This window comes from Physeter macrocephalus, chromosome 13, assembly GCF_002837175.3.
Source record: "Physeter macrocephalus isolate SW-GA chromosome 13, ASM283717v5, whole genome shotgun sequence".
NCBI lineage: Eukaryota > Metazoa > Chordata > Mammalia > Artiodactyla > Physeteridae > Physeter > Physeter macrocephalus.
In genome coordinates, this window is record NC_041226.1 from 82,063,843 (window position 1) to 82,087,085 (window position 23,243).

General features: G+C 52.2%; 1 protein-coding gene across 12 annotated transcripts in view; it reads right to left on the reverse strand.

Moving 5' to 3' along the window:
* EHMT1 (euchromatic histone lysine methyltransferase 1) overlaps positions 1-23,243 on the reverse strand; it is a 151,736-nt gene that overhangs the window by 14,859 nt on the left and 113,634 nt on the right. For 7 of the 12 annotated variants that reach the window (XM_024126084.3, XM_024126083.3, XM_055089358.1 and 4 more), the window contains exons 13-21: positions 21,603-21,776; positions 20,387-20,469; positions 19,172-19,278; positions 14,390-14,512; positions 8,845-8,946; positions 6,967-7,071; positions 1,411-1,565; positions 481-648; positions 222-366 (exon numbers count right to left, since the gene is read on the reverse strand). In XM_024126084.3, coding sequence (XP_023981852.1) covers positions 222-366; positions 481-648; positions 1,411-1,565; positions 6,967-7,071; positions 8,845-8,946; positions 14,390-14,512; positions 19,172-19,278; positions 20,387-20,469; positions 21,603-21,776 — 1,162 coding nt within the window. Of the gene's footprint in view, positions 1-221; positions 367-480; positions 649-779; positions 856-1,410; positions 1,566-6,966; positions 7,072-8,844; positions 8,947-10,608; positions 11,312-14,389; positions 14,513-17,559; positions 18,635-19,171; positions 19,279-20,386; positions 20,470-21,602; positions 21,777-23,243 lie in introns of those variants that run through there. The other 5 variants (XM_055089359.1, XR_008618973.1, XR_008618972.1 and 2 more) reach the window with 5 other exon arrangements.

Sequence of the window (23,243 nt, forward strand, 5' to 3'; positions counted from 1 at the left end):
TGGAGAGAACGCTCAGGCACGAGGCCTCGGGGGCTCGCAGGAGGGGCTGGGGAGGGACCCAAAGGAGGAAAGGAGGCTCAGACACCAGGCGGGCACAGCCCCAGGAGGGGAAAGGCCGGGGCAGAGCCACTGCGGCCCTGAGGGCACCCCTCCCCGCTGCCCAGGCTGCTCTGGGGGCTGCAGAGGCAACATCCCAGCGCACGGCCCCCCCCACGGCTGACCTGCAGGTGGGTGATGTTCCTGTCGATGTTCATGGGGGACGTCACGCAGTTCTGAGACACGTACTTATAGTTGCTGGGGCACGGCTCGCCGTCCACACCGTTGACACACGGGATGGGGATTCGCTCGTAGCCCCGAGCGATGTCTCTGCCGCAGGAAGGGGGCGTCAGCTTTTCCGGTGAGCCCCGGCCCAGCCCACAGAGGCTTCCGTTCCGACCCTCAACCCTGCCCCGAGGCAGGTCCTGGTCTCGTGCCCCTCACCTGCTCACTGTCTTCTCCACCAGGGCGGGCCTGTCGGGGGCTGCATCACGCAGCGCCTGGCTCATCTGCAGGGCGCTCCACACCTGCGAGTTGAGGCTGGCGCACTGCAGGGGTGTCTCCCCTTCCTTGTTCTTCAGCGTGACGTCCGAGTCCCGGGACAGGAAGAGGCTGGAGGGAAACGCAAGTCCACAGAACATTCAGATCTTAAGTCAAAAGATACAAGGATGAGATTCGCACGATGACAACAATCAGTAAAAATAAGGAGGAAACAGCATCCGCTTTCAGATGAACCAGCTCACCGGCCGGTGCTTCCGCTCACCAAGGACAGACATCATTGCTCTTCTCCCCCGTTTACTGTCAAAAGTCCTCTTTTTCCTTGAAGGGAAGAGCATGTAAATAACTAGGGATGGTATTTGATTTTTCTTGGCTGTTCCATTCAAAGGCACCCTCAGGATGAAAAGGGCAGCAATGCCCAGCCGGCCATGTACTCGGTCAACGCCCAGCAGGCAATCCGAGGCCTGACCCAGTCAGGGCCACACGGTGCGCCAGAGCCCTGTGCCCCCAAGGTCCCAATCTGAGAGGGCGAGGGCCCCACCGCAGGGGCATCCCCTAGTCCCAGGCCCCCATGAGATGAGAAGTGGGGCCACACCTCCCTGAGCTACCGCCAGGAGCAGAGCAACGAGCAAAAGTGACGTAGGAGGGGCTTCCGGTGGGGCAGGGGGGGGCTCCCAGCTGGCCCTCCAGCCCTCCCGTGGGTGCCGCTCCTCTGGCCCCGAGCGGAGGTGGTGTCAGGACGGGGCTCCTCTCCACGTGTGACCTGGGTATTTGGGGATTTTCACCACGATCCTCCCGGAGCCACGCTGACCGCAGGCGTGAACAGAAGAGCCTCGTCTGCCGCAGCAAGTCCCCAGAGCACCCGGAGCCACTCACACGACACAGGCGTAGCGGTCCTCCCTGGCGGCGATGTGCAGGGGCGAGTCTCCGTGGATGTTCACAGCGTGGAGGTCGCACCTGGCGGCCAGCAGGATCTCAGCGATGTCCACACAGCCCGAGAAGGCCGCCCAGTGCAGGCAGATGTTCTCCTCCTGCACGGAAGACACGAGCGCGTGAGGCCGAGGGGGCGGCGCAGCCCACCCGACAGAGGCTTCCTTTCCATTTTGTCTTGTTTTCGTTATAAAAGTACATTATCACGGTACAGAATACGTTTAAAATAGAAGAAAACATCAACCTCAATTAGACCACCCTAAACACGACACGTAAGTAATAGAACATCTAGGGATAGTTTATTTTTTTAAAGTATATTGACTTTGGAACACAGTTATGATTGCAGGATAGAGTAATACTTGTACAAGATTTGAAAAAGACAAATATGATTAATTAAAATTTTATTTCATAAAAAACTAAGAACTTTAAATGAAGCAAAAAAAATTAGAAAAATATTTGTGCCATATGTAAAATATATGATTTAACAGGTATAGATTATACACGTGATAACAAAACTTTCACATTCAGTTTATTAGAAGACTACAATTTTTCTTTTTAATAAGACTACAATTTTGAACAAATAAATGTGGAAAGAGAAAGAAAATAGGAAACAACTTCCATAAGATAACAGTGAAGAATAACCCTAAAAACAAGAAAATGTCTAAACGAGAACCACTGTACGTTTGACCTGCCACACTGGGGACACAGCGCAAGGAGAGCCACGCCCACCCACGCGGCTGGCTGGACAGCCCGGGAGCCCGGGAGCCCGGCCGCCCAAGGAGCAGCACCCAACGCCCCCCACCCCCGCTCCCTTGCTCACCAACCCCCGGTCTCCCTTCCTCCCTCAGGGACGTAACCAGTGACGCTGTAGCAGTGCTCTTTCTCTGAGTTAGCCCAGAGATGGGGCTGCTGCCTGTTCTTTCTGCTCTGCGGGCAGGGCGTGTGCTTGGCTCACACAGCCGATCCCTTGGGAACCACCGGGACCAAAGTGCAGCCTGGGACCCGGGGCGCTGCCCACACCACCAAGGGGAGCAGCACGTCCGGGCGACCGGGAGGCCGGGGCACCCCCTGCACTGCCCAGCGCCCCTCCCAACACCCGCGTACATCCCACGCCTCCAGCTCAACCAACTTCAGGAAAAACAGAAGCGAAGCAGGAGCTAAGTGGTCTGTGTCTGTCACCCTCGACATCATCGGTCTGTTTCCAACAGAGAAAACTAAGGGCTGGCCCTGCCATCAGCCCCGGGGTGTCCTGAAAAGCCAGGGCTTGTCTGGCCTCCCCTCCTGGGCATTACTCTCAGAAGCTCTCTACCCTCTGGCTTCCACCTTCTGCACATCTGCAAGCTTCTGAGTGAAACTGCCAGTCTCCTGAGGGGCCTCTTTTCTCTTTCCTTCATCAGAACGATTTGTGACTTTATCACCAGAATTAGGTTCTGAGAACTTCCCAGGCCCCTAAGCCCTCCTGCCGGGGGGACTGTGCCGTCCCCCAGCCACGTTACAACAGGCCTACACGTCGGATGGGGCTTCCAGCAAAGACGGGGCAAGAGGGACCACACTGGGTTTACCCCCTTCCACACTGAAAGAACCAGAGTAAGACAAAACAGTCAAAATGTGTGAAATAACAGTTTTCAAGAACTGGACATCAGGTAGTGAAAGGCTGTACCCCCGAGAGAGGAACAAGGGGGCCTGTGGCCACCTGCTCACCGTCCCTCTCGGGCTCCAGGCCAGGGCAGCCAGGGCTGCAGAGCAGGCTGTGGGGCTGGGAAAGAGGCCTCTGGAGGGCTGTACGTTCCAAACCTGGACCTCCAGGAGGACACACCCTGAGGCCAGGTGTAGAGGGCTCAGCACTGGCCCCACACAGGAGGGATGAGCAGCCTCGGGCCGAGACCTGCTCAGACCACCTAACAAACCTAGAAAGTGAAACCCAAAATGACCAGACCATTTCTAAGTCACTTTGCTGCACCCAGAGTAAGGCTCACGACAGTTCCAGGAGCACAGAAATTCCCAACAAGGTAAATTCGCAAAGTCTCATATCCAGCGTTAAGGTTACCAGGAGTGCAAAGACGCAGGAAACGTGACCCACAATGAGGAGCAAAACCAACGAATCAAACCCAGAACTAACACAGGCCAGCAAACGAGGGCATCAAAGCAGCTGGAATAACTGTGCGTTCAGGAGAGACACATTTCAGAAAATACCAAGAAGACGCAAGCAGAACGTTCAGAACTGAAAACCATGACGACTGATGTGAAAGCACGCTGGATGGAATTAACAGCATGACAGATGCTGTGGAGGAAAAGGCTAGTGAGCTTGAACACAAAGCAATAAAACCAGCTGAGCAGAAATCCAGAGTGTACGAATAATTCTAGAAAATGAAAAGCGCTTCAGTGAGCCGTGGAACAACGTCAAGCCTCCTGGCACACGTGGAACTGGGGCCCCGAGAAGTAGGGTGGGGGCAGAAGCAGCACTGGGAAAAAACGACTGGGAAATTTCAAGCTGATAAAGGCCCACGCCCACAGACCCCAGGGGCTCCACGAAGCCTCAGTGCACATGTGCACACACAGAGCACCAGCCACCTCATAATCAAACTGCTCAACTCCAGTGGTAAAGAGACAATCTTAAAAGCACCTGAAAGAAAAAAGACGTGTTACATACAGAGAAATGAAGACAAGGATGCCACCAAGACTTTCTCACTAGAAGTGCATCGAGTGAGAACTCAGGGAAGCAGAATGTTTCAGGTACTGAAATGAAAAACTATCATGCTACAATTCTATATCCAGCAAAGTATCTTTCAAAAGTGAAGGAAAAGGGCTTCCTTGGTGGCGAAGTGGTTGGGAATCCACCTGCCAATGCAGGGGACATGGGTTCGAGCCCTGGTCCCGGAAGATCCCACATACCGCGGAGCAACTAAGCCCGTGCACCGCAACTACTGAGCCTGTGCTCTAGAGTCCGTGAGCCACAACTACTGAGCCCACATGCCACAGCTACTGAAGCCCATGCGCCTAGAGCCCATGCTCCGCAACAAGAGAAGCACCACAATGAGAAGCCCACGCACCACAACAAAGAGTAGCCCCCGCTCTCCACAACTAGAGGAAGCCCACGCGCAGCAACAAAGACCCAATGCAGCCAAAAATTAATTAATTAATTTTAAAAAAAGTGAAGGAAAATAAGGACTTCGCAGGCATTAAAAAGCTGAAAGAATCCATCACAAGCCGCCCAGCACAGCAGGAAATGCTAACAGACATTAGACGCACAGAAGCAAACAGCAGCGGATGGACAGACCTGAGGAAGAGGTGACAACGGGAGCTGACATGCCAGGATTATTATAGCTTTTTCCAAAGGTCACCCTTGTTTAAACAAACAACACTGTACTGTGGTGTTTATTTATTAAAATGCACGAGAGGAACAGCATAAAGCTGGGGAGGGAGAAATGGAATCTAATACTGGAAGGTTCTCCTTACAGGTCCTGAAGCTGCATTCATCAAGAGAGCACAACCCCAGCACTAAGACAGACCCCAGGTCAAGGCCCAGAAGACTGAGTCCGGCCACAGGGCAAAGCCAATCTAGGGAGAAAGGCTGCTTTCTAAACACACTGCTGGAGCAGCTAGAGGTCCACACACCAGAAGAAAAAGCCTGATCCCTACCTCACACCACATATGAACATTAACACCTAAACCTAAGGAACCGCGATCGAAAACACAGAGTCTCTAGGGTCATGGGTTTGGCAGTGATTTCACATGATTCATACAAAAAATAACAGATAAACTGGACTTCACCAAAATTAGAAACATGTGCTCCTCCAAAGACAATGGTTAGGATTTATGAAACACATTATCTGGTAAAGGACTTGTATCCAGAATACACAAAAACTCTCCAAACTAGAGAATAAGAAAATAAACAATTCAGTAAAAAATGAGCAAAAGACCTGAACAGATCCTTCACCAAAGAAGATAAAGACCGACTACATTAAGTGCTGGGGAGACCGTAAAGGAACCAGACCCTCCTACCCTGGAAATGGCTGCACCCAAAGGAGTGGCAGCACCTGAGCAGGAAGGTCACAGCCCCACCAGGGAGCCCGGCCATGGTCCACAGGCGCAGGAAAAGCAAGCAGACAGCCTCTCGCAGCAACAGAAAAGGAGGGGGACCCACACTCGGATGGGACTAGCCCAGCTGCGACAGGAAGCAGGCGGGCTGGTTACGCCTGGTTAAGGGGGCTGGTTAGGAGGCGCAGGAGGAAACCTAGGGGTAAGTGGCATCCACTGTCCTGGTTGTGTGATGGTGACTGGGGTTAGAATTTATCTAATTGTACACTTTAAATAGCACAGTCTGCCAGTCATACTTCAATGAAGCTATTGAAATAAAACAATGACGCTGTTTCAACATATAAATAACAAACACACGCCTCAATCAGTTCTTCCAATCCCTCAGAACAACCAGAGCGTACACTGCTGGATGCTGCGAGGCCGTGCGCCGCCCATGTGCCCCGACGGTCCAGTCCTGCCCAAGCACCCAGGGCCGAGGCTGCTCCAAACCACGCCGCCATCCCTCGAGGAACAAGGCAGAGTGTGACGGCCGTGTGCTGTAGCTTCCCCGGACCTTGTCGCCTCCCTCCGCAGCACCCTCACCTGAAGCCCCCAGGGTTTCCCGGCCCTCAGCTGCTCTCACGTCCCAGGGCCCAGCTCTGTGGAGTTGGCAAAGACGTCACCAACCAGCTGTGCCCAGCCCTCGGCTGGGAGCTGCTACCCCTGTTTTCTGGGTGTGGGAGGGTCCTCACGCAGAGCAGCCAGGAGGACCGACCAGCCACTGCTCCCATCCTTTCTTCAAAGAGTCCACTGAGGGCTCCGAACTGAGGGGTGGGCACGCCTTCCTGCCTTATTCCATTATCAGTTTAACAAGTGTGTGGCTAGACTTCCTGCTTATGGCTTGGGTAACGCTGTTAAAGGTGGACACAGCTCCACAGGCCACACCCTGCCTGTGTCCCAGGAGCCCTGTCCCTGTGCCTGGGAAGCAGCACGGGGGATTGTGCCAGAACAGCCCCCCAACTCTGCCAGCCCTATCACCCCACCGGTTCGTGGGTCCCTGAAAACCCGCCCGAGAAATTCCCCTTTGAGTTCATCAGATGCGCCTGGTGCTGCCTGTGACCAAACAGCCCCACTGACACACAGCAGAGGGCTGTTCCCAGAGGGACTGGTGAGTCCCCCGACCTTGGCCCAGGTATGGGGTGGGCCCTGGGGCCTCGGATGCCACCACAGACATGGGAGTCAGTGTCTCTAAAAACCTCTGAAAAGGCAGCTCTGCCCGAGGGGCAGGCCTCAGGGACCTGTGCCCCTCGGTTCACATCCAGCAGCTGGCTGACACACAAAATAACCACTGGAAACTGCGCTGGGTCAACACACGGCTAGCGACTCAATGGGAAGAAGTCAGAGCCACAGGCGGGCGCTGGGCCACTGCCACCCGGCACACCCGTCCCCAGTCCCCCAGGGTGCGCCGTCCTGGGGGAGACTCACGTTGTCCCGGATGTTGATGTCAGACCCCTTGGACAGCAGCAGTTTCACAAGGTCCACGTGCTTATACTCAGTGGCCCAAATCATGGGCGTCCAGCCGCCATCATCCTAATTTCAAAAGAAAGAAACAAACATCCATCACAGCTCCTAGAGACACAAGACGTGAGGCACCTCACCACTCGGGACCTCCAAGGAGGCCCCGGGGGGGCGGGAGCCAGCCTGAGTCCCCATTTTGTTGGAGGAAACTGAGGCTCAGAGCGCCGCCTGGGGATCTCAGCGAGCAGGCAGGGCCCACCAGGCAACTCGACACACCTGTGCGCATGTGACAGTCACCTAAGAAAAAGGCCAGAAGGCCACGGAGCAGACCCAGCTGCAGAGTCCGTGCCCGGCTGGCGGGAAGCACTGACCGGGATGCACCTGCCCACCCTTCTGGTCCCAGGACAGACTCCACGCACGAAGCAGGAGCAACAGCCAAGAACTACAGACAGACAGACGGATGGACATGAGGCCCAGAGATGAATGGAGGCCATGAAAAGTCCCAGCCCCTTCTTCAAGGGCCAGAGCAGAAGCTCACCAGGGCTGAACCCCTGCAGGCTGGACCATGGCTGTGATGAGCTGGCTGTGTGCCGCTCTACCCCGGAGGCGACTCTTAGGAAACGAGTATTACGGTGCCAGTTCCTACTCTGCAAACACTCTAGCACAACATTCTCCACTTTCCAGTCACCACATTTTCCTGGTGGATGCACACGGCCTCCATGACTAAAGCGAGATGGTCCCTGCAGGCCTACCACGGGCACTGGGGACATGGCAGGGGCAACACAGCCCAGCCTGGGGGGAGAAACTCACAAAACCCGACCGAGTGGGAGATAAAAAACCAAACCAGGGGGGCTTCCCTGGTGGCGCAGTGGTTGAGAGTCCGCCTGCCAATGCAGGTGACACGGGTTCGTGCCCCGGTCCGGGAAGATCCCACATGCCGCGGAGCGGCTGGGCCCATGGGCCGTGGCCGCTGAGCCTGCGTGTCCGGAGCCTGTGCTCCACAACGGTGAGAGGCCCGCGCACCGCCAAAAAAACAAACAAACAAACAAACAAAAAAACGGGAAGGGGGCCCATGGACCCCACTAGAACAGAGGTTGGACAAACCACACTGCAGGGAGCTGCATTTCTGGTCCGTCTGGGAGGGTGTCCCAGTCAGGGTGGTGGGCACAGGAGCTGGGTTAGCGGCAATGGCTGGGCCAGAAGATGGGGGGCCCTGTGGTGGGAGACGGTCATCCCAGAGCTTCAAGTCATGGGGGGTGGGGGTCCCGGGGAGCGGAAGGGGGCCCCGGAGAACAGGAGGGGTCCCTGGTAAGTTAGAAGGCCCCACCCTCATTGGCTCTCCCCAGCCACTCACTCGCTCACCAGACACGCACAGGACCTGCTCTGTAACCAGGCACTGCAGGTCACACAAACACCACCCCGGGGTCCTGACAGCAGGTGGACAAGAAGTAAACAAACACACAGGGGAAGAGGTGGAATGTCCAACAGTGGCCAGTGCTGGGAGGGACGATGAGGTGCCACAGGGGTGGCACGGCACACAGGAGGCCAGAGACCCTGCTCAAGTAGCAGCATCTGAACACAGGCCACAAGGAGACCAGGGCAGCCCAGGCAGACAACTCAGGACAAGCCTGCAGCCGGGCAGCGGCGCAGAGCTTGGCGAGCGGCCAGTAGGCAGGTTAGGAGGGAGGTGGACGGGGCCGGAGGATGAGGCCAGGCCTTCCAGGACCTGGCAGGGGTGGGGGGTGGGGTGCCTCGGAGGGTGGAAGGGGCCAGGATCACCAAGAAGGAGTACCACGCCTCTGGCCAGCCCGTCAGGTGCTGTCACGAGTGGAGGAGGTGGTTTACCTGACAGTTGACATCCATCTGCCCATTGGACAGCAGGTACTGAACCACATCATAGTGGCCTTTCTTGGCAGCCAAGTGCAAACAGGTGGAGCCCTCTGCGTCCTGCAACACAAATGCATTTAGGTCCCGAGAAATCACAGCGTGACGGGGCAAGCTCACCGTGCAGCCTGACACACGTCACGGCGGCTGACCACCTCCAGGTTGCGTCCGCTGGCTGCCGGGCACACCTCCTAGATGGCTTTAGCTCCATCTTCTCAAGGACACTAAGGGTGCCACGTTACCTGAACCATCTCAACAAAAAGACTCCTTCCAGATCGCCAGTCTGAGTGCAATGGCTATTATGCTGACACCGCTCTTGATACTTCTGCTACATGTATATGCATCCACAAACGACGGTCTTATGTTTTTAAATTGTCTATAAATAACATATCATATACCTGTCTGCAATTCATATTTAGTTCAACATTATGGTTTGGAGATTTCACTTTGTAGAGAACACATAGCACTAATTCACTTATGTCAACTGATGTAAAACTAGCCCAGTTTGTGCATTTGGTCGAGGAAGACTCGTTTTTCACCAATATTCACCAAACATTGCCATACGTTTCCCAGATTCCTCGTGCAAGAGTTGCCCACGGGGTCCCCCAACACCGAGACCCCCCCCCCAACAATGACACGCGTGTGCTGCTCCCCCAGATGGGCTCAGCTGTGGGCTTCACGGGATTCTACGGCCAGGGAATGGGGTGTCTCGGGTGCTTGAAAGGCAGGCGCCTTCCCGGCATATCCCGGTCACACATCTCCTCTCCAGGGAACTGCCTGGTCACCTTCCTCACCCATTGCTTCCGGTTACTTTCTTTCATCTGTAGGAGGCCCTGATGCCCTCTGGCTGCAAAACCCTCTCCCGGTTGTAGCTGCCCTTCATGTACCTTGTGACATCTTTTGTTGATCAGAAATTCTGATTTCTAATGCATTTGACTTTATCAATCATTTCTGTACTTTTGTCTTGTTGAAGAAATCTTTCCCGATGCTCGAATCACAAAGCTAATCTTCCCTCTTAACCTCCAAAAGTTCTGTAATTTTGCCTTTTGTGTTTGATTCTTCTGTTTGCCACGTGCCTGACGTGTGCCCTGACCCTGCTCACTCAAGCCCGGTCCGTGTGTTAGCGTGTGTTCTCCAGGGAAGCAGAGCTGGTTCTCGCCTGCTCACTGGCTCAGACAAACGTCTGCCCTTGGCTGGAGGGCTTCGTCCTCTGACACTGGATGTAATTACGACATGGTTTTAGAGTTAGATGACCACCTTCCTATTTGTCCTATCTGTTTCTATTCCTCTTTTCCTGCTTTTTAGTTACACAAGTATTTTTTAACATTCCGTTTTACTTCTTCTACTAGCTTTTTAAAAAGTTTTCCTTAAAGCTATACTTCTTTGAAATTATTGCCTTAATGTTCTGTAGGGATCACAACCTTCAACTTTTCCATCCACTTAGGTCAGTACTTATTCCCTCCCAGGAAAAAACTAAAACCCGAGGACCCTGCTCACATCCACCACTGGCTCCCCCTGTACTCCCGCTGTCCTGTCTTACTTCCAAGTTTGTGTAAATGCCATCTTACAATATTCTTCTTGCTTTAAGCAGCCTTTGTCTTTTCAGAAATTTAAAGAAAACAAGTATTTACCATTTCTAGTATTTTCATTATCCCCAAGAACGGGATTTTCCTCCCACAAGCTTTAGCGTAAACCTGCTGGTAAGTCCTATCAGCTTTTATGTACCTGAAAATGTTTTATTTCACAAGTGCTTTCTGAAGGACGCTTTTACTGGCTGTAGCATTCTGGGCTGACAATCTTTTTGAGTTTTTTTCTTCCCTTTTAGCACAACAAGAACATCACTCCATTGTCTCCTGGCCTCCGTCGTTTCAAATGCAAAGTTGGCAAATTTTCTTAATGTTCGCTTACACGTATTGTGTTGTTTTTCTGGGGCTGTGTTAAGGTTTTCAACAGTTTAACGTGATGTATTTAGGTGTGCCAGCCTTAGTATTTATCCAGCTTGGGGTTTGCTGAGTTTCTTGAATCTGTAGGTTATTTTTCACCAAATTTGGGAAATTTATGACCATTTTTCCTTCAATAAATTTTTTTCCACTGGGTTTTCTCTCCTTTCTGGGACTCCAATTACACATCAGACAGCTCAATGTTGTCCTACAGTCTGCTTTTCAGACAGAATGGTTTCTCTGATTGGTCTTGGATTTCAAGGACCCTTTCTTCTACAGCACCCAGAGTGCTGCTAACAAGCTCATCGGTGAACTGTCTACTCCAGACCTCCTCCAATCACTTGTCCTGCAGGCTCCAGCTGCTTCTGTAAAGCCCTGAACACTGACCTCTTGCCTCTTCAGTGGTGCTTTGCTTGGGCGCTGGCTCCTGTGACGAGGCTGGGAAATCGTCCCCTGGCCGAGAACTGGGCAGAACTCACCCACCCATCCTAACGGAGAGGATTAATAACAGTTATCTATAGATAGTCATAGAAAAACTAAAGGTTTCCAGATCTCAAAAACCACCAAAAGCAAAGGACTAAATACCAGCTTGAAAAAATATTCACAACAAATGTAAATAACTATATACAAAAAAAGTTCACTTTGAGAGAAGCAAATTAAAATAGTAAACAAACAAATAAATAATCATTTTTGCATATCAAATTGTTAATTTTTTTTAACTGTAATGATCAGCACTTGTAAGAGTACAGGGAAATGAGTGCTCAGACACTCCCAGATGCAATTCAGAGAGAGGGATCAAAAGCCTTAGAAATGATTATATATTTTGATCTAGCAATTGCACACACACACCCAGAAATCTGTCTTAAAGAAATCAAACGTGCAAAGATTTAGCTATGAAATGTCTGTTGAAGCATTGTGTACAATAAAAACTGAAAATAACATAAATATTAAACAATCAGCAAATCTAAAAACATGATACAAATTATATCATGAAATACAACACAGCCACTTGAAATAATGTTATAGAATATTTAATGACGTAGAAAAAAGAGAAGTTAATTTGATGGGAAAAAGGAGTTGATAAATTAGTATGAACAGAACGATCATTTTTTTGTTGGAAAAAATGTGTATTAATTTGAAGGGCTGTAAAATTTAGCATTTTTATTATTATTGCGTGTGTGTGTATATGACATAAAACTCGCCCTTTTAACCATTTCAGAGTGATTTCAGTGGCAACATGAATTGCTTTCACAGAGCTGTACCATCACCACACTCTATTCTCAAAGCCTGTCCATCAGCCCAGGCAGAAGCTCGGTCACCACTCAGCAACAGTATCCCCCCCCTCACCCCGGGTAACCTCCAATCTACTTTCAGTCTCTGAATCTGCCTGTCCCAGGTTCCGCACATAAGTGGAATCACACAATATTCGTCCTTCTGTGTCTGGCTTCTTTCACTCAGCATAACGTTCTCAAGTTCACCCGTGTTGCAGCCTTTGTCAGAATTTCCTTCCTTTTTGAAGTAAGGCTGAATAACACTCCATCGTATGGATGGACCACAGCTGGCTTATCCATCGCCCGTCAATGGACACTGGGTTGCTTCCACCTTTTAGTTACTGTAAACAATGCTGTGAACGAGGTGTGTACATACCTGTCCATGTCCTTGCTTCCTGTTTCTTTGAGTACATACCCTGGATTGGAACTGCTGGATCATATAGTAATTCTATGTTTAACTGTTTGAGGAGCCACCAAACTGCTTTCCACAGTTAACTGCATCATGTTACGTTTCCACCAGCAATATATGAGAATTCCAATTTCTCCACATCTTTGCTAGCACTTATTTTCTGATTTTTAAATAACAGTTGTCCTAAGGGTCTCACCATGGTTTTGATTGCATTTCCCTAATGACTAATGATGTTGAACATCTTTTCACGTGCTAACCGGCCATTCAAATATCTTCTCTGGAGAAATGTCTACTCACACTCTGCCCATTTTTGAGCTGGGCTGGAGTTTGTTATTGAGTGGTAGGACTTGTCAATATATTCTGGATAGTAAAGCCCTGTCAGATACAGAATTTATGAATATCTTCCCCTTCTGTGGGTTGCCTCTTCACTCTCTTGAATAGTGTCCTTTGATGGACAGAAGTTTATTAATTTTGATGAAGTTTAAGTTACCTAGTTTTTCCTTTTATTGTCTGTGCTTTTGGTGTCATACCCAAGAAATCATTGCCAAATCCAATGTCATACAGATTTTCCTGTTTTCTTCCCAGAGTTTTACAATTTTAGCTCTTTAAGTTTAGGTCTTTGATCCCCTTTGAGCTAATTTCTGAATACACTGTAACCTCATCCTTCTGCATGTGAAAGTCCAGTTTTCCCAGCACTTGTGAAAAGACGCCCTCTCCTGCCATTGGATGCTCTGGGTCCCCTTAACAGTAATCACTTGATCGTATCTGCAAGGGTTTATTTCTGGGCACTCTATTCACTGTTCTATACGTCTGTCTCTAGGCCGGTACCACATGGTTTTGATTACTGTAGCTCTGTCATAAGTTTTGAAGTCAGGAAGTGTGAGGCCTCCAGCTTTGTTCTTTTGCAAGACTGTTTTGGTTGTTCAGGGTCCCTTAAGGTTCCCTATGAATTTTAGGATGGGTTTTTCTATAAGCTGTAAAAAAAGGCATTGGGATTCTGACAGGGATTGCACTGAATCTGTAGATCGTTCTCGGTAGCAATGACATTTTAACAATACACTCAGCACTCAGTATCTACGGATGCAGAACCCACAGATATGGAGGGCTGACTGTACTATTAAGAGACTCGGGCATCGGTGGGTTGTTATCTGCAGGGGTCCTGGAATCAATCCCCTGCAGATACTGAGGAATGAATGTACTGTCTTCTTCCAATCCATGAACACCAGGTAATTTCCATTTATCTGTGTCTTCTTTAATTTCTTTCGGCATTTTTTAGTGTACAAATCTTTCGCTTCCTTGGTTAAGTTTACTCCTAAGTATTTTACTCTTCTCAGTGCTATTGTAAATGGAATTGTTTTCTTAATTTCCTTTTTGGATAGTTCATCACAGGTGTATAGAAATACAACTGATATTTCTGTATTGATTTGGTATCTTACAACTTTCCTGAATGTATTTATTAGTACTAACAATTTTTTGTGTGGATTCTTTATGATTTTTTACATATAAGATCATGTCATCTGTGAACAGAGATCATTTTTCTTCCCCCTTTCCAATATGGATGACTTTTATTTCTCTTTCTTGCCTAACTGCTCCAAATAGACAGAAGAGAGAAGGTGTGCCTATCCAAAGAAGGAAGCTGAACACCTCGGCAAACAAACTCCTTATCAGATGCTTGACTACCGTCAGGCATAGTGGATCCAGTGCTCAGTAGTATTTTCCACAAATAAACCGGTAACCAAGTTAAGGTGAACTACCTACTTCCAGACAACCCGGTGGATGCCTGGTGGCTACCAATTTCTGAAGACGTTCCAGCAAGGAACCGGCCCTGTTCCTCTTTATGAGGAGCTTCTACATGAAACAGGGGTGTGCTTCTGAGCACTGAGTACCTTCGGATCCACAAGGGCCCCGGCCTTGATGAGGTACTTCACCGCGTCTAAGTGGTTGTTTTCTGCCGCCTCCATCAGCGGGGTCCTCTGGTCCTCTGAGCAGGTGTCGATGTTGGCGCCCGCCTGGTGAAAAGAGGGACAGCTCAGGTGTGAAAGCTGCCACCGCAGCCACACCCAGTGAGGAAACGTTTCCCAGGCTCAGCACTTGGAAACGGAGGGGTCTCAGGGGCTACGTTAAGTCTTTCTATCGACTAAGCCTGAATCTTCCAAGGCAGAATTCAGAGACATGATTATTCTATAACTATCAAACCTTTAGTTCAAGAAGAGCATTTCATTTCTAAGCTAATTGGGTAAAAATGCTTACAGTAACGTTAGTGACAGCACCTTTAAAAATAAGAAAGAAGGTGAGACCCCAGAACAGGCAAAGAAGGGGTGCTGAGGGGGACTCAGCAAGGCAGGGCCAGGAGGCAGGCGGTGGCCCAGCCTGCAGTGACCGTGGGGCCCTAGCTCAGGGGCCTCAGAGACCTCTGTCTCCGGCTGTTCTAAACACTTGCCAAAATAAACTGAACAAAAACTCATTTCCAGGATGTATTTTCCAATGGAGTATGTACTTGAAAACCAATGAGCCAGGAGGTATACTTGGGTAAACCGTCTGTTTGAAACTGAAAACGCCCAACCTTAAAGTGGGTTTTCCACTAACAGCAAAGCAAGTGTCTGGCAGTTGAGCATTTTAAAAGAGCTAATACTTATAAGGCTGAAAATAGTATTGTTTTTACTACTAGCAATTAAAAAACAAAAGTAACCAGTTTAGTAAGAAATTTAAAAATAGACCTAGAATGGTACACATGGAAAGCCAGGGGAACTGAGGGGGTCAGGGATGGTGAAGGGGACCCGGCTGTTCCCACGGAGCAGAACTAACGCCAGAGAGCAGGGGCGTCCAGGTAGGAGGCGAGTGGGGGACACAGGTCAGATGGCCCAACCTGAGGGCGAGGTAGAGCCGGGATTCCACAGCAGCTAACTTTAGCAACGAAACTTGGAAAACCACACGAGATAAAGGTGCGGGATGGGGGTCTGCAGAGCGCTAACGAGGCCAGCGTGGGGTCGGCCACGCTCTGCCAGGCTGCACAGGCCAGGATGTACCCTCTGCCGGTGAAAGGCCAGGCACTGCCTGTAACTGGGTGCACACACTTGGCAAGGCCTCCCCACCCCCAAACTACCCTGAACACCCAGGGGTGCGAGAGCCGAGGCCGCAAGCCTGCCCGGGGGAAGGCCCGAAAGGAGGGGCCCACAGGCCGGGCAGCCCCCGACAGGGCCCACGTCTGAGAGGCCCGGAGGGGCGGATGACCAAGAGCAGAGCCATGGGCCGCACGGTGCGGAGGGTCGGGGTCAGAGGGCCAGGTCCGCCGACCCGACACCCAGGTAGAGTGTGAGGACGGCTGCTCGGTGTGCTTGTCTGAAACCTGCGCCAGCCAGTGACGGCCCCACCCGCCAGCACGGAGGCCCCGCACAGGGACATGTGGGCAACCCAGGACCATACCAGGGAAGTCAGCCCAAAGGCTAGTGATCATCACCAGGAAGAGGCAGGGGTGGCCAGGAGACAACGCGGAGAGATCTGAGACATGGAAGGAGGCGGGAGGAGGGCCTCCACCCAGAGGGAACAGAGGGCCCGGGAGGTGCGGGGCGAGCACAGCCCACGGCACGTCCTGGGCTCCCAGGGGGCAGGGCAGCAGTCGTCGCTCTGTCCCTCCCCTCTGGGCCCATGACTGCTAGAAAATGCAACTTTTCCTATTAGAAGATGCCTCCTGGGCTCCCGGCCTGCAGAGCAGGCAAAAGCAAAGCAGGCGAGACGGACCCCAGATGCAAGCCAACACTGACACGGAGGGACAGGACAGCGACAGAGCGGGGGAGCGGACGGAGGCCCAGGCAGGAGAAGTCAAAGCAGTGACCACAAGCGGGGACACACCCGGGCCCGGGCCCGCGGAGCCGCGCGGCAGGTCACTCTGACCACGGGCGTGCCCGGTGCCGGCCACAGGTTGGGGCTGGCCCAGGGTACCGGAGGGTGCCAGGGGCAGCGAGCAGCACAGCTGCCCCTGACCTCGTGCCCCCGCACACCGGACGTGCACTCGAGCGCCCCAGAATGCGTCCTGCTAGGGTTTCGTTTAGTGTTGTTATTTAGATTAAGTGTCCACCTGTGGCAGGGCCGCTGTGCTGCAGTTGCCTGGATGGAGCTGTTCCCAGCGAGACCTCGGCAGGGAAACTAAACGGGCCGGGAAACACCCAAACCGCTCCTCACAGGTGCCCCTCCACTGGCCCCAAGCGTGAGCGAGGGCGCCTGCTGCCTGGGGCCGGGGCCAGAGCCCAGCCAGAGGAGGGCACGTGAGGTGGGCACCCACCAAAGCTGCGCCTCCGAGAAACAATACCCTTGGATTCAGGGCAAAGTAGAGGAAATCCGTCCCACACTGGATGGCTTCTAGGGGAGAAAAGGACACAAGAGCACAGCCCCCAAATCGGGGAGTCTGCAGCCTGGGTCACCAAATGAACCACCAGGCTGACAATCTAATCTGAAGTGGTATCAGACGGTCACGCCTCCGGGCTCCGGGCAGACAGTACAGAGTCATAAAGATCGCTGATGTATAAAGCACTGGTTTTTTCCAACATACATAATGTTTTATTCTGCAATAGTTTACAACTCACAATAAGCTGCAAAACAGAACACAGAGCTCCTGCGTTCTTTGCCCCGGACAGTCTTCCACTATCACTATCACAGCCAGTAGGCAGAAGCAGGAAATGGGGCAGCGGATCAGTGAATGACTCTTAGGCTTTTGCTCTTTGAATGAAAGAGGCAGACAAAGAATTCACACTGTGTGAGGTTTAGAAGTGGACAGAGCTGAGCCATGGGGTTGAGGATCTCTGTGAGACTGTGAGCGCACAGAAACACGCACACCTGATCGTCACAACACAGACCAGGAGAGCTGCCACGGGGGAGGGACACATGGTGCTTCTGGGGGGCAAGGAGATCAGGCCGGGTCCCTTTAGAACCACTCATTAACCAAGACGTTTACGTTTCAATGATTTTTCTGTATGTATCTCACACACGTTTTTATGTTAAAAAAAAAAAAAGTTGGGGGGTGGGGGGAATAGATTCTTTCAAAGGAGTGTGAAACTACCTTTTCCAAAGGAAGAATAAAGTCAGAAGACCATCAATTGTTCCCCCCTCCTCCTCTTCTTCCTCCTCCTTCTCCCTCTGTCTCAAGACTGAGCAAGCAACGGCCACTTGTTAGAATCACAGAGTGACCTCTGGAGGCAAGAAAGCAAAGACTATAACTTCCAAGCAAATAAAGAGAAAGGAAATGAGACAAAACAAAAGTCAACCCAAAAGAAGGCAGCAAAGGAGAGGAAAAAAAAAAAAAGAAAGATCTGTTTTAAGAGGCTGAGAATCAAAACTACAATATAAGAAATTAGAAATAAATTTTAAATGTCAGAAGCTACAGTAAGCCTAAGTAGATTGAAGATTCCTATTAAAATACCAAGGCTGTCAGACAGAGCTTTCTAGAAGCTGGCTACATGCTACTTAAAGAGATCTGTCCAAACGGAGCCTCTGGCATGAGCCAAAGTTGTGAGGGGTCTGACAAATGGGTCTCGGGTGTTAGAAATCTAAACCAACAGGTAACCCCACTGTACAACACCGGTGCAAAAAGCAGGCTCCACACTTAACACAATTACATCTTAGTCTGTGCACACAGCACAGGTGAGAAGCGGATGAAGCAGACACTCCAGGCCGACGGTGACACAGAGCAGCTGTGACTAGACAAGAGACCTAGCGGAGGGGGGTGTCGCCCAGGGCCCCAAAAGAGATGCCCAGAGGACGGTCCTCTCCAGACACAGAGCCATCCCGAAGCCCACCCGACACGAAAACCTCCAGCTGACGGGCCCCAGCCAAGAGCCCACCACCGGCATTTGAGCCCCTTCCTTTACAAACAATCAGGATCCACCAGGCATTTGAGGGAAACCTGAAATAAGAAAGACCAGAATGAACAGACCAGTATAAAGCTTCCAAACACCGTGGGAAGACCCAGAGGCTACAGAAAAACGTGGCAGCCCAGGCGAGACCCCGAGAGGAGCCGAGGGTCACGTAGAGCGCGAGTCCAGAAGCTCAGCAGGTAATCACAGGCGCTTGAGGAGGGACCTGGAGCCCAGGCAGAAAATCTCCCAGACCTGAACCTGGGCTGTGGGGAAACTCCAGACCTGTGGGTGAAAGGAAATTTCCTGAAGGGTCCAGAGATGAACACCTGGCTTAAAGGTGGCCTCCAGGAAACGGGCCTCAACACGGGCCAGGGGAGGGATGTCCCAGAGCAGTGGCACCGAGAGTGGGCGACGTGCTTCCCAGATGACACAGGGCCAGTCTGTCTGCTCGGGGTGGATTGGGGGTGGGGGTGGGGGGTCCAGGACACATTTACACAACCACAGAACGCAAGCCCTCGGTGCAGGGCAGGGGGTAGGAGGAGGCATGTGCGCACGCCTGGGCTAAACCCTCCCACGCCAGGAAGTCGGTGACACTAATAACCCAAACAACTAGAACTAAAACAACAAGTCAAACACCGAATGGCAGTGCGTCGTCTCCAGAGGCGGCGTAACTGGCAGGAGAAGCAGCGGAGGGGCTGAGGGCACTGGGCAGAGCCAGGGCAGTGGGCCTGGGAGCCTCTGGCACTACTGGGCTGCCCGGCTCTCGGGACCCAGGCCAGGCTGTCTTGCTTTGGTGGCCCCAAGAAGACCACATCTGACCTGAACCAGCATGTGACAGACATCCACGTGGCCGGCCTCCGCCGCAGCATGCAGGGGTGAGCGCTTGCTCTGGTGCTCCATCTTGAAGTTGGGGTCGATCCCGTCAACTGCAAACAAACAGGAGGTGCCAGTTATCGCAGGTGCAGCCCCCAGAGCCCGGGATGGCGCAAGGGCTGGCAAGGCTCCAGGCGGAACCAACAGGCAGGCCTGTGGTCAGAGACCCCCAGCACCTGCGCTCCTCCTAGACACCCTCACCTAACTCTGGGCTCCCCCGTCTTTCCCGTCCCCAGGCCCGGGCCTGAGCGTGAGGGTGGAGGGGCCTCAGGATGGATGCTCCATAGGGAGCAGGACCCACCAGGCCAGGCCCAAAGGGAAGGCGGTTGCTGAGCACAGCTCCCAGCCTGGAATGGAGACGGGCTACAAGGCCAACCACGGAGTGGCGAGGCGAACTCAGCATCGCACTAGGTCCACGAGGAAAATGATCAAAATCACCATTTCAGTCAACATAAAATAAAACCTTTTTTTTTTTCCAGAGCAAACCATTAAGCTTCTTTCTTGACTTACTGTAAAGTAAAAGGATTCTTAATCAGCCTTTTCAAGCCAGAGAAATCAAGCCTACGCTGTGAGCTCAGAATCAAAGTGCTGTCCCTTGCTCAGCAGGAGACGGAGCTGGGAAGGACCCGACCAGTACATTTTCAGGTGTTAAAAACCCACAAAGGCAGGTACACGCTGAAAACACAAGTGCCAGGTGGGCTGCACCCTGCACACGAGGGCACCAACTCCATCCACACGGCACAACAGCCCAGCTGGCCAACTCTGCTTTCATGGACTCGACATCTCTTCTTAATCTAATAATCACATACTTAATTCCTGTTTAAAAACGGGGAATTCCTGGGACTTCCCTGGTGGTCCAGTGGTTAAGACTCTGCACTCCCAGTGCAGGGGGCCCAGGTTCGATGCCTGGTCAGGGAACTAAATCCCGCATGCCACAACTAAGAGCCCACATGCAACAAAGATGCCATGTGCCGCAAGTAAGACCCGTACAGAAAAAAAAAACCGAGGAATTCCTAGAGAATACTTCCACTGCCGTGACTGAGCACAAACACAGTGAACGGGCTGAAGAGCAGGGGGCCTGTGTGCACCAACCAGAGAAAGCGGACAGAGCAGGACACGGTGGACAGTCACCGAGAGGCGCTGACAGACGCGGCCACCTACCCAGCATGAGCAGCACCTTCTGCAGCTCCCCTTGTCGGGCCGAGAAGTACAGCTGCTTCGGGTGGAAGCGGAGCTTCTTGGGTCTGCGGAGAGAGCACAAGACAGCAGTGAGCACAGGCTACACACACACACACACACACACACACACACACACACACGCGCGCGCACGCACGCACGCACGCACGCACGGCACCTGCAGGCTGGGAAGGCCTGGGTTGGGCCCACCTGCCCAGCCTCAAGGTCAAGGATGCCACACACACCAGGCATCTCACAGTAAAAACAACCAAAATTAGTGAGCATCTCCTTCACCCACAGCACGAGAATGGTTCCTGAGGTTCTGCATTCTGTGTAGGGCACAGAGCGAGCCGCTTCTCTATAGCATGAAGTCAAGGGACCCCCGAGGTGGTGGGGGCAGTGTGTCACACCCAGCTATACCCACCCTCTTCACAGTACAGAGTCTGGACCCGGTGAGTAGGGCAGGGGACCGGACAGTCACCATAAGACCAGGGCCAGAGACCAGGCTGGAGGCGGACAGAGAAAAAGCCGTGGGGACTCAGGAACATGTCCCAACATGTACAACTTCCCAAGAAGCAAGACAGGAAGGTGAAGCTCTGAGGGAGGGAGCCGCGCGGCCTGGCCGGAGCCCTGACCGTGGAACTCCATGACCAGTGGACACCTGTGGGGTCATGGGTCGGGGCAACGGGCCCTCCTGCAGAGCCACAGGCGGGCTGCAGTAATGGGAGCCGCAGGGACAACCGAGGGGCCACCTGCTCCAAACTCTCCTTTCACAGATGAGGAGCCACAGAGTGGCACTGGCTCTAACGTCCTGAGGTCAGAGCCATGGTCAACGTGTCCAGGGAAACGTGTGCCAGAGCCTTCCAGGACTGTCCTCGCTATGCCTCCAGAGGATCACTTTGCTCTTAGTGTAACGGACAATAAGCTGCAATCGTTTCCCGAAATAACGGAAAAGAAGGTGCACGGTCCTGATGACCAATGTTAACAGGAGACCTAAGGAAGGCCTCAGCAACCTCCTGGGAATGCCATGGCCCTGGGGGTGCAGAGAGCTGGGACGTGTGGCCGTGGCCAGTACCGGACGCCACAGGGGGACAAGGACGCGCGCGGAAGTGCTGGCGGCTGACTCATGCAGGAGGACACGGAGGGGAGGAGTCTGCAGGAAGGGAGCGCCAAGCCAGGGCACGGCTGGGCCAGGCCTTACTTCTCCGAGTCCAGGGCGATGAGCGCGCTCTCCAGGGTTTCCTTCCCGGGTCCCTGGGAGAGGCCGGGTGCTGGCTTCCCCAGCCCGGCCGGCCCCATGGGGTCGAAGGCCTCAGGCACCTGGGGGGCTGTGCTCTGCGGCTTGTCATCCTCTGAGAGCGGGGGTCCAGCAGTGCTTCGGAGAGGAAGAAATAAGTGGAATTCTGAGTTTTAGAAACCTGGAACTCTCCCTTCTTGTGGAAACCAATGAAAACACAAAACATGATTCACTCGGACCCTCCAACTGCGCTGCTCTTCTGAGAGTGAAAATGGCCTCAGGCTCACTGACCATCTGTCTGCTCAGCCCCTGGAGGGAACAGCCCAGACTCAGAATCAAATCCCAGAGAAAAAGGGCATTCAGAAGTGAGGGCGGCTTTCCCAGGACTTTTGGCCAAATGTTCAAATATGCTTTAGCGAATGAACTTCAGGTTGAATCTAAAGTCCACTGCCCTCCCAACGCAAGGGACACCTTGGAATTTTGACTCAAAAAATCATTAAATTTATAGATTAATACGATTAATACAGAATAATATGAAGGAGTCGACACCATTCCAATATTCAGTTTTGAATGTCTACAATTCGAGTCTCTTAAATGACCTTCAGTGAAGTTTTATAGTTTCCTTTTTTATCAGTGTGGTATCGCTTGCTTTTTCCTAGGTAGGTTACGGGTTTTGTTGCTGTTTTGAAAGGCTCTCTCTCCATCACCCTGGCTTCTAGCTGGACACACTGGTGGGGACAAGGCTTCTGACACCTTTTCTTACCTGATCCTCTGGCTGACTGACTCCATTTAGCTTTATGAGTTCTTTAGCTATTTCTACTGAATACTTTTGAGAAGAAAATTATATGTTTCCGATATCAATCCTTCTCTTTTAAAGACTGTTTCTTCTGTGTTCAGCTAGGGCCTCCAAAACATGATGCAGTAAGGACGCAGGAAGAGCAGACTACAGCAGCTGACACTAATGTTTCACATCATACACTACACACAGGTACAGATGTTTAGGGACAGGTACACACAGGTACAGATGGGTAGGGACAGGCACGCACAAGTACAGATGTTACAGCAGCTGACACTAATGTTTCATATCATACACTACACACAGGTGCAGATGTTTAGGGACAGGTACACACAGGTACAGATGTGTAGGGACAGGCACGCACAGGGACACGTGGGTAGGGACAAGTATGCACAGGGACTGATGTTTCAGGTGTATACTGACAGCTACCTATGGGAGTACTGTGCTTCAACCGAAAATACGGTGATACCACATCAATTAGCACGGTGTGATACTGGTTCAAAAACAGGCAAAGAGGGCTTCCCTGGTGGCGCAGCGGTGAAGAATCCGCCTGCCAACGTAGGGGACACGGGTTCAAGCCCTGGTCCAGGAAGATCCCACATGCCACGGAGCAACTAAGCCTGTGCGCCACAACTACTGAGCCTGTGCTCTAGAGCCCGTGTGCCACAGCTACTGAAGCCCGCGTTCCTAGAGCCCGTGCTCCGCAACAAGAGAAGCCACCGCCAATGAGAAGCCCACGCACCGTAACGAAGAGTAGCCCCCGCTCACCACAACTAGAGAAAGCCCACGCGCAGCAACGAAGACCCAAC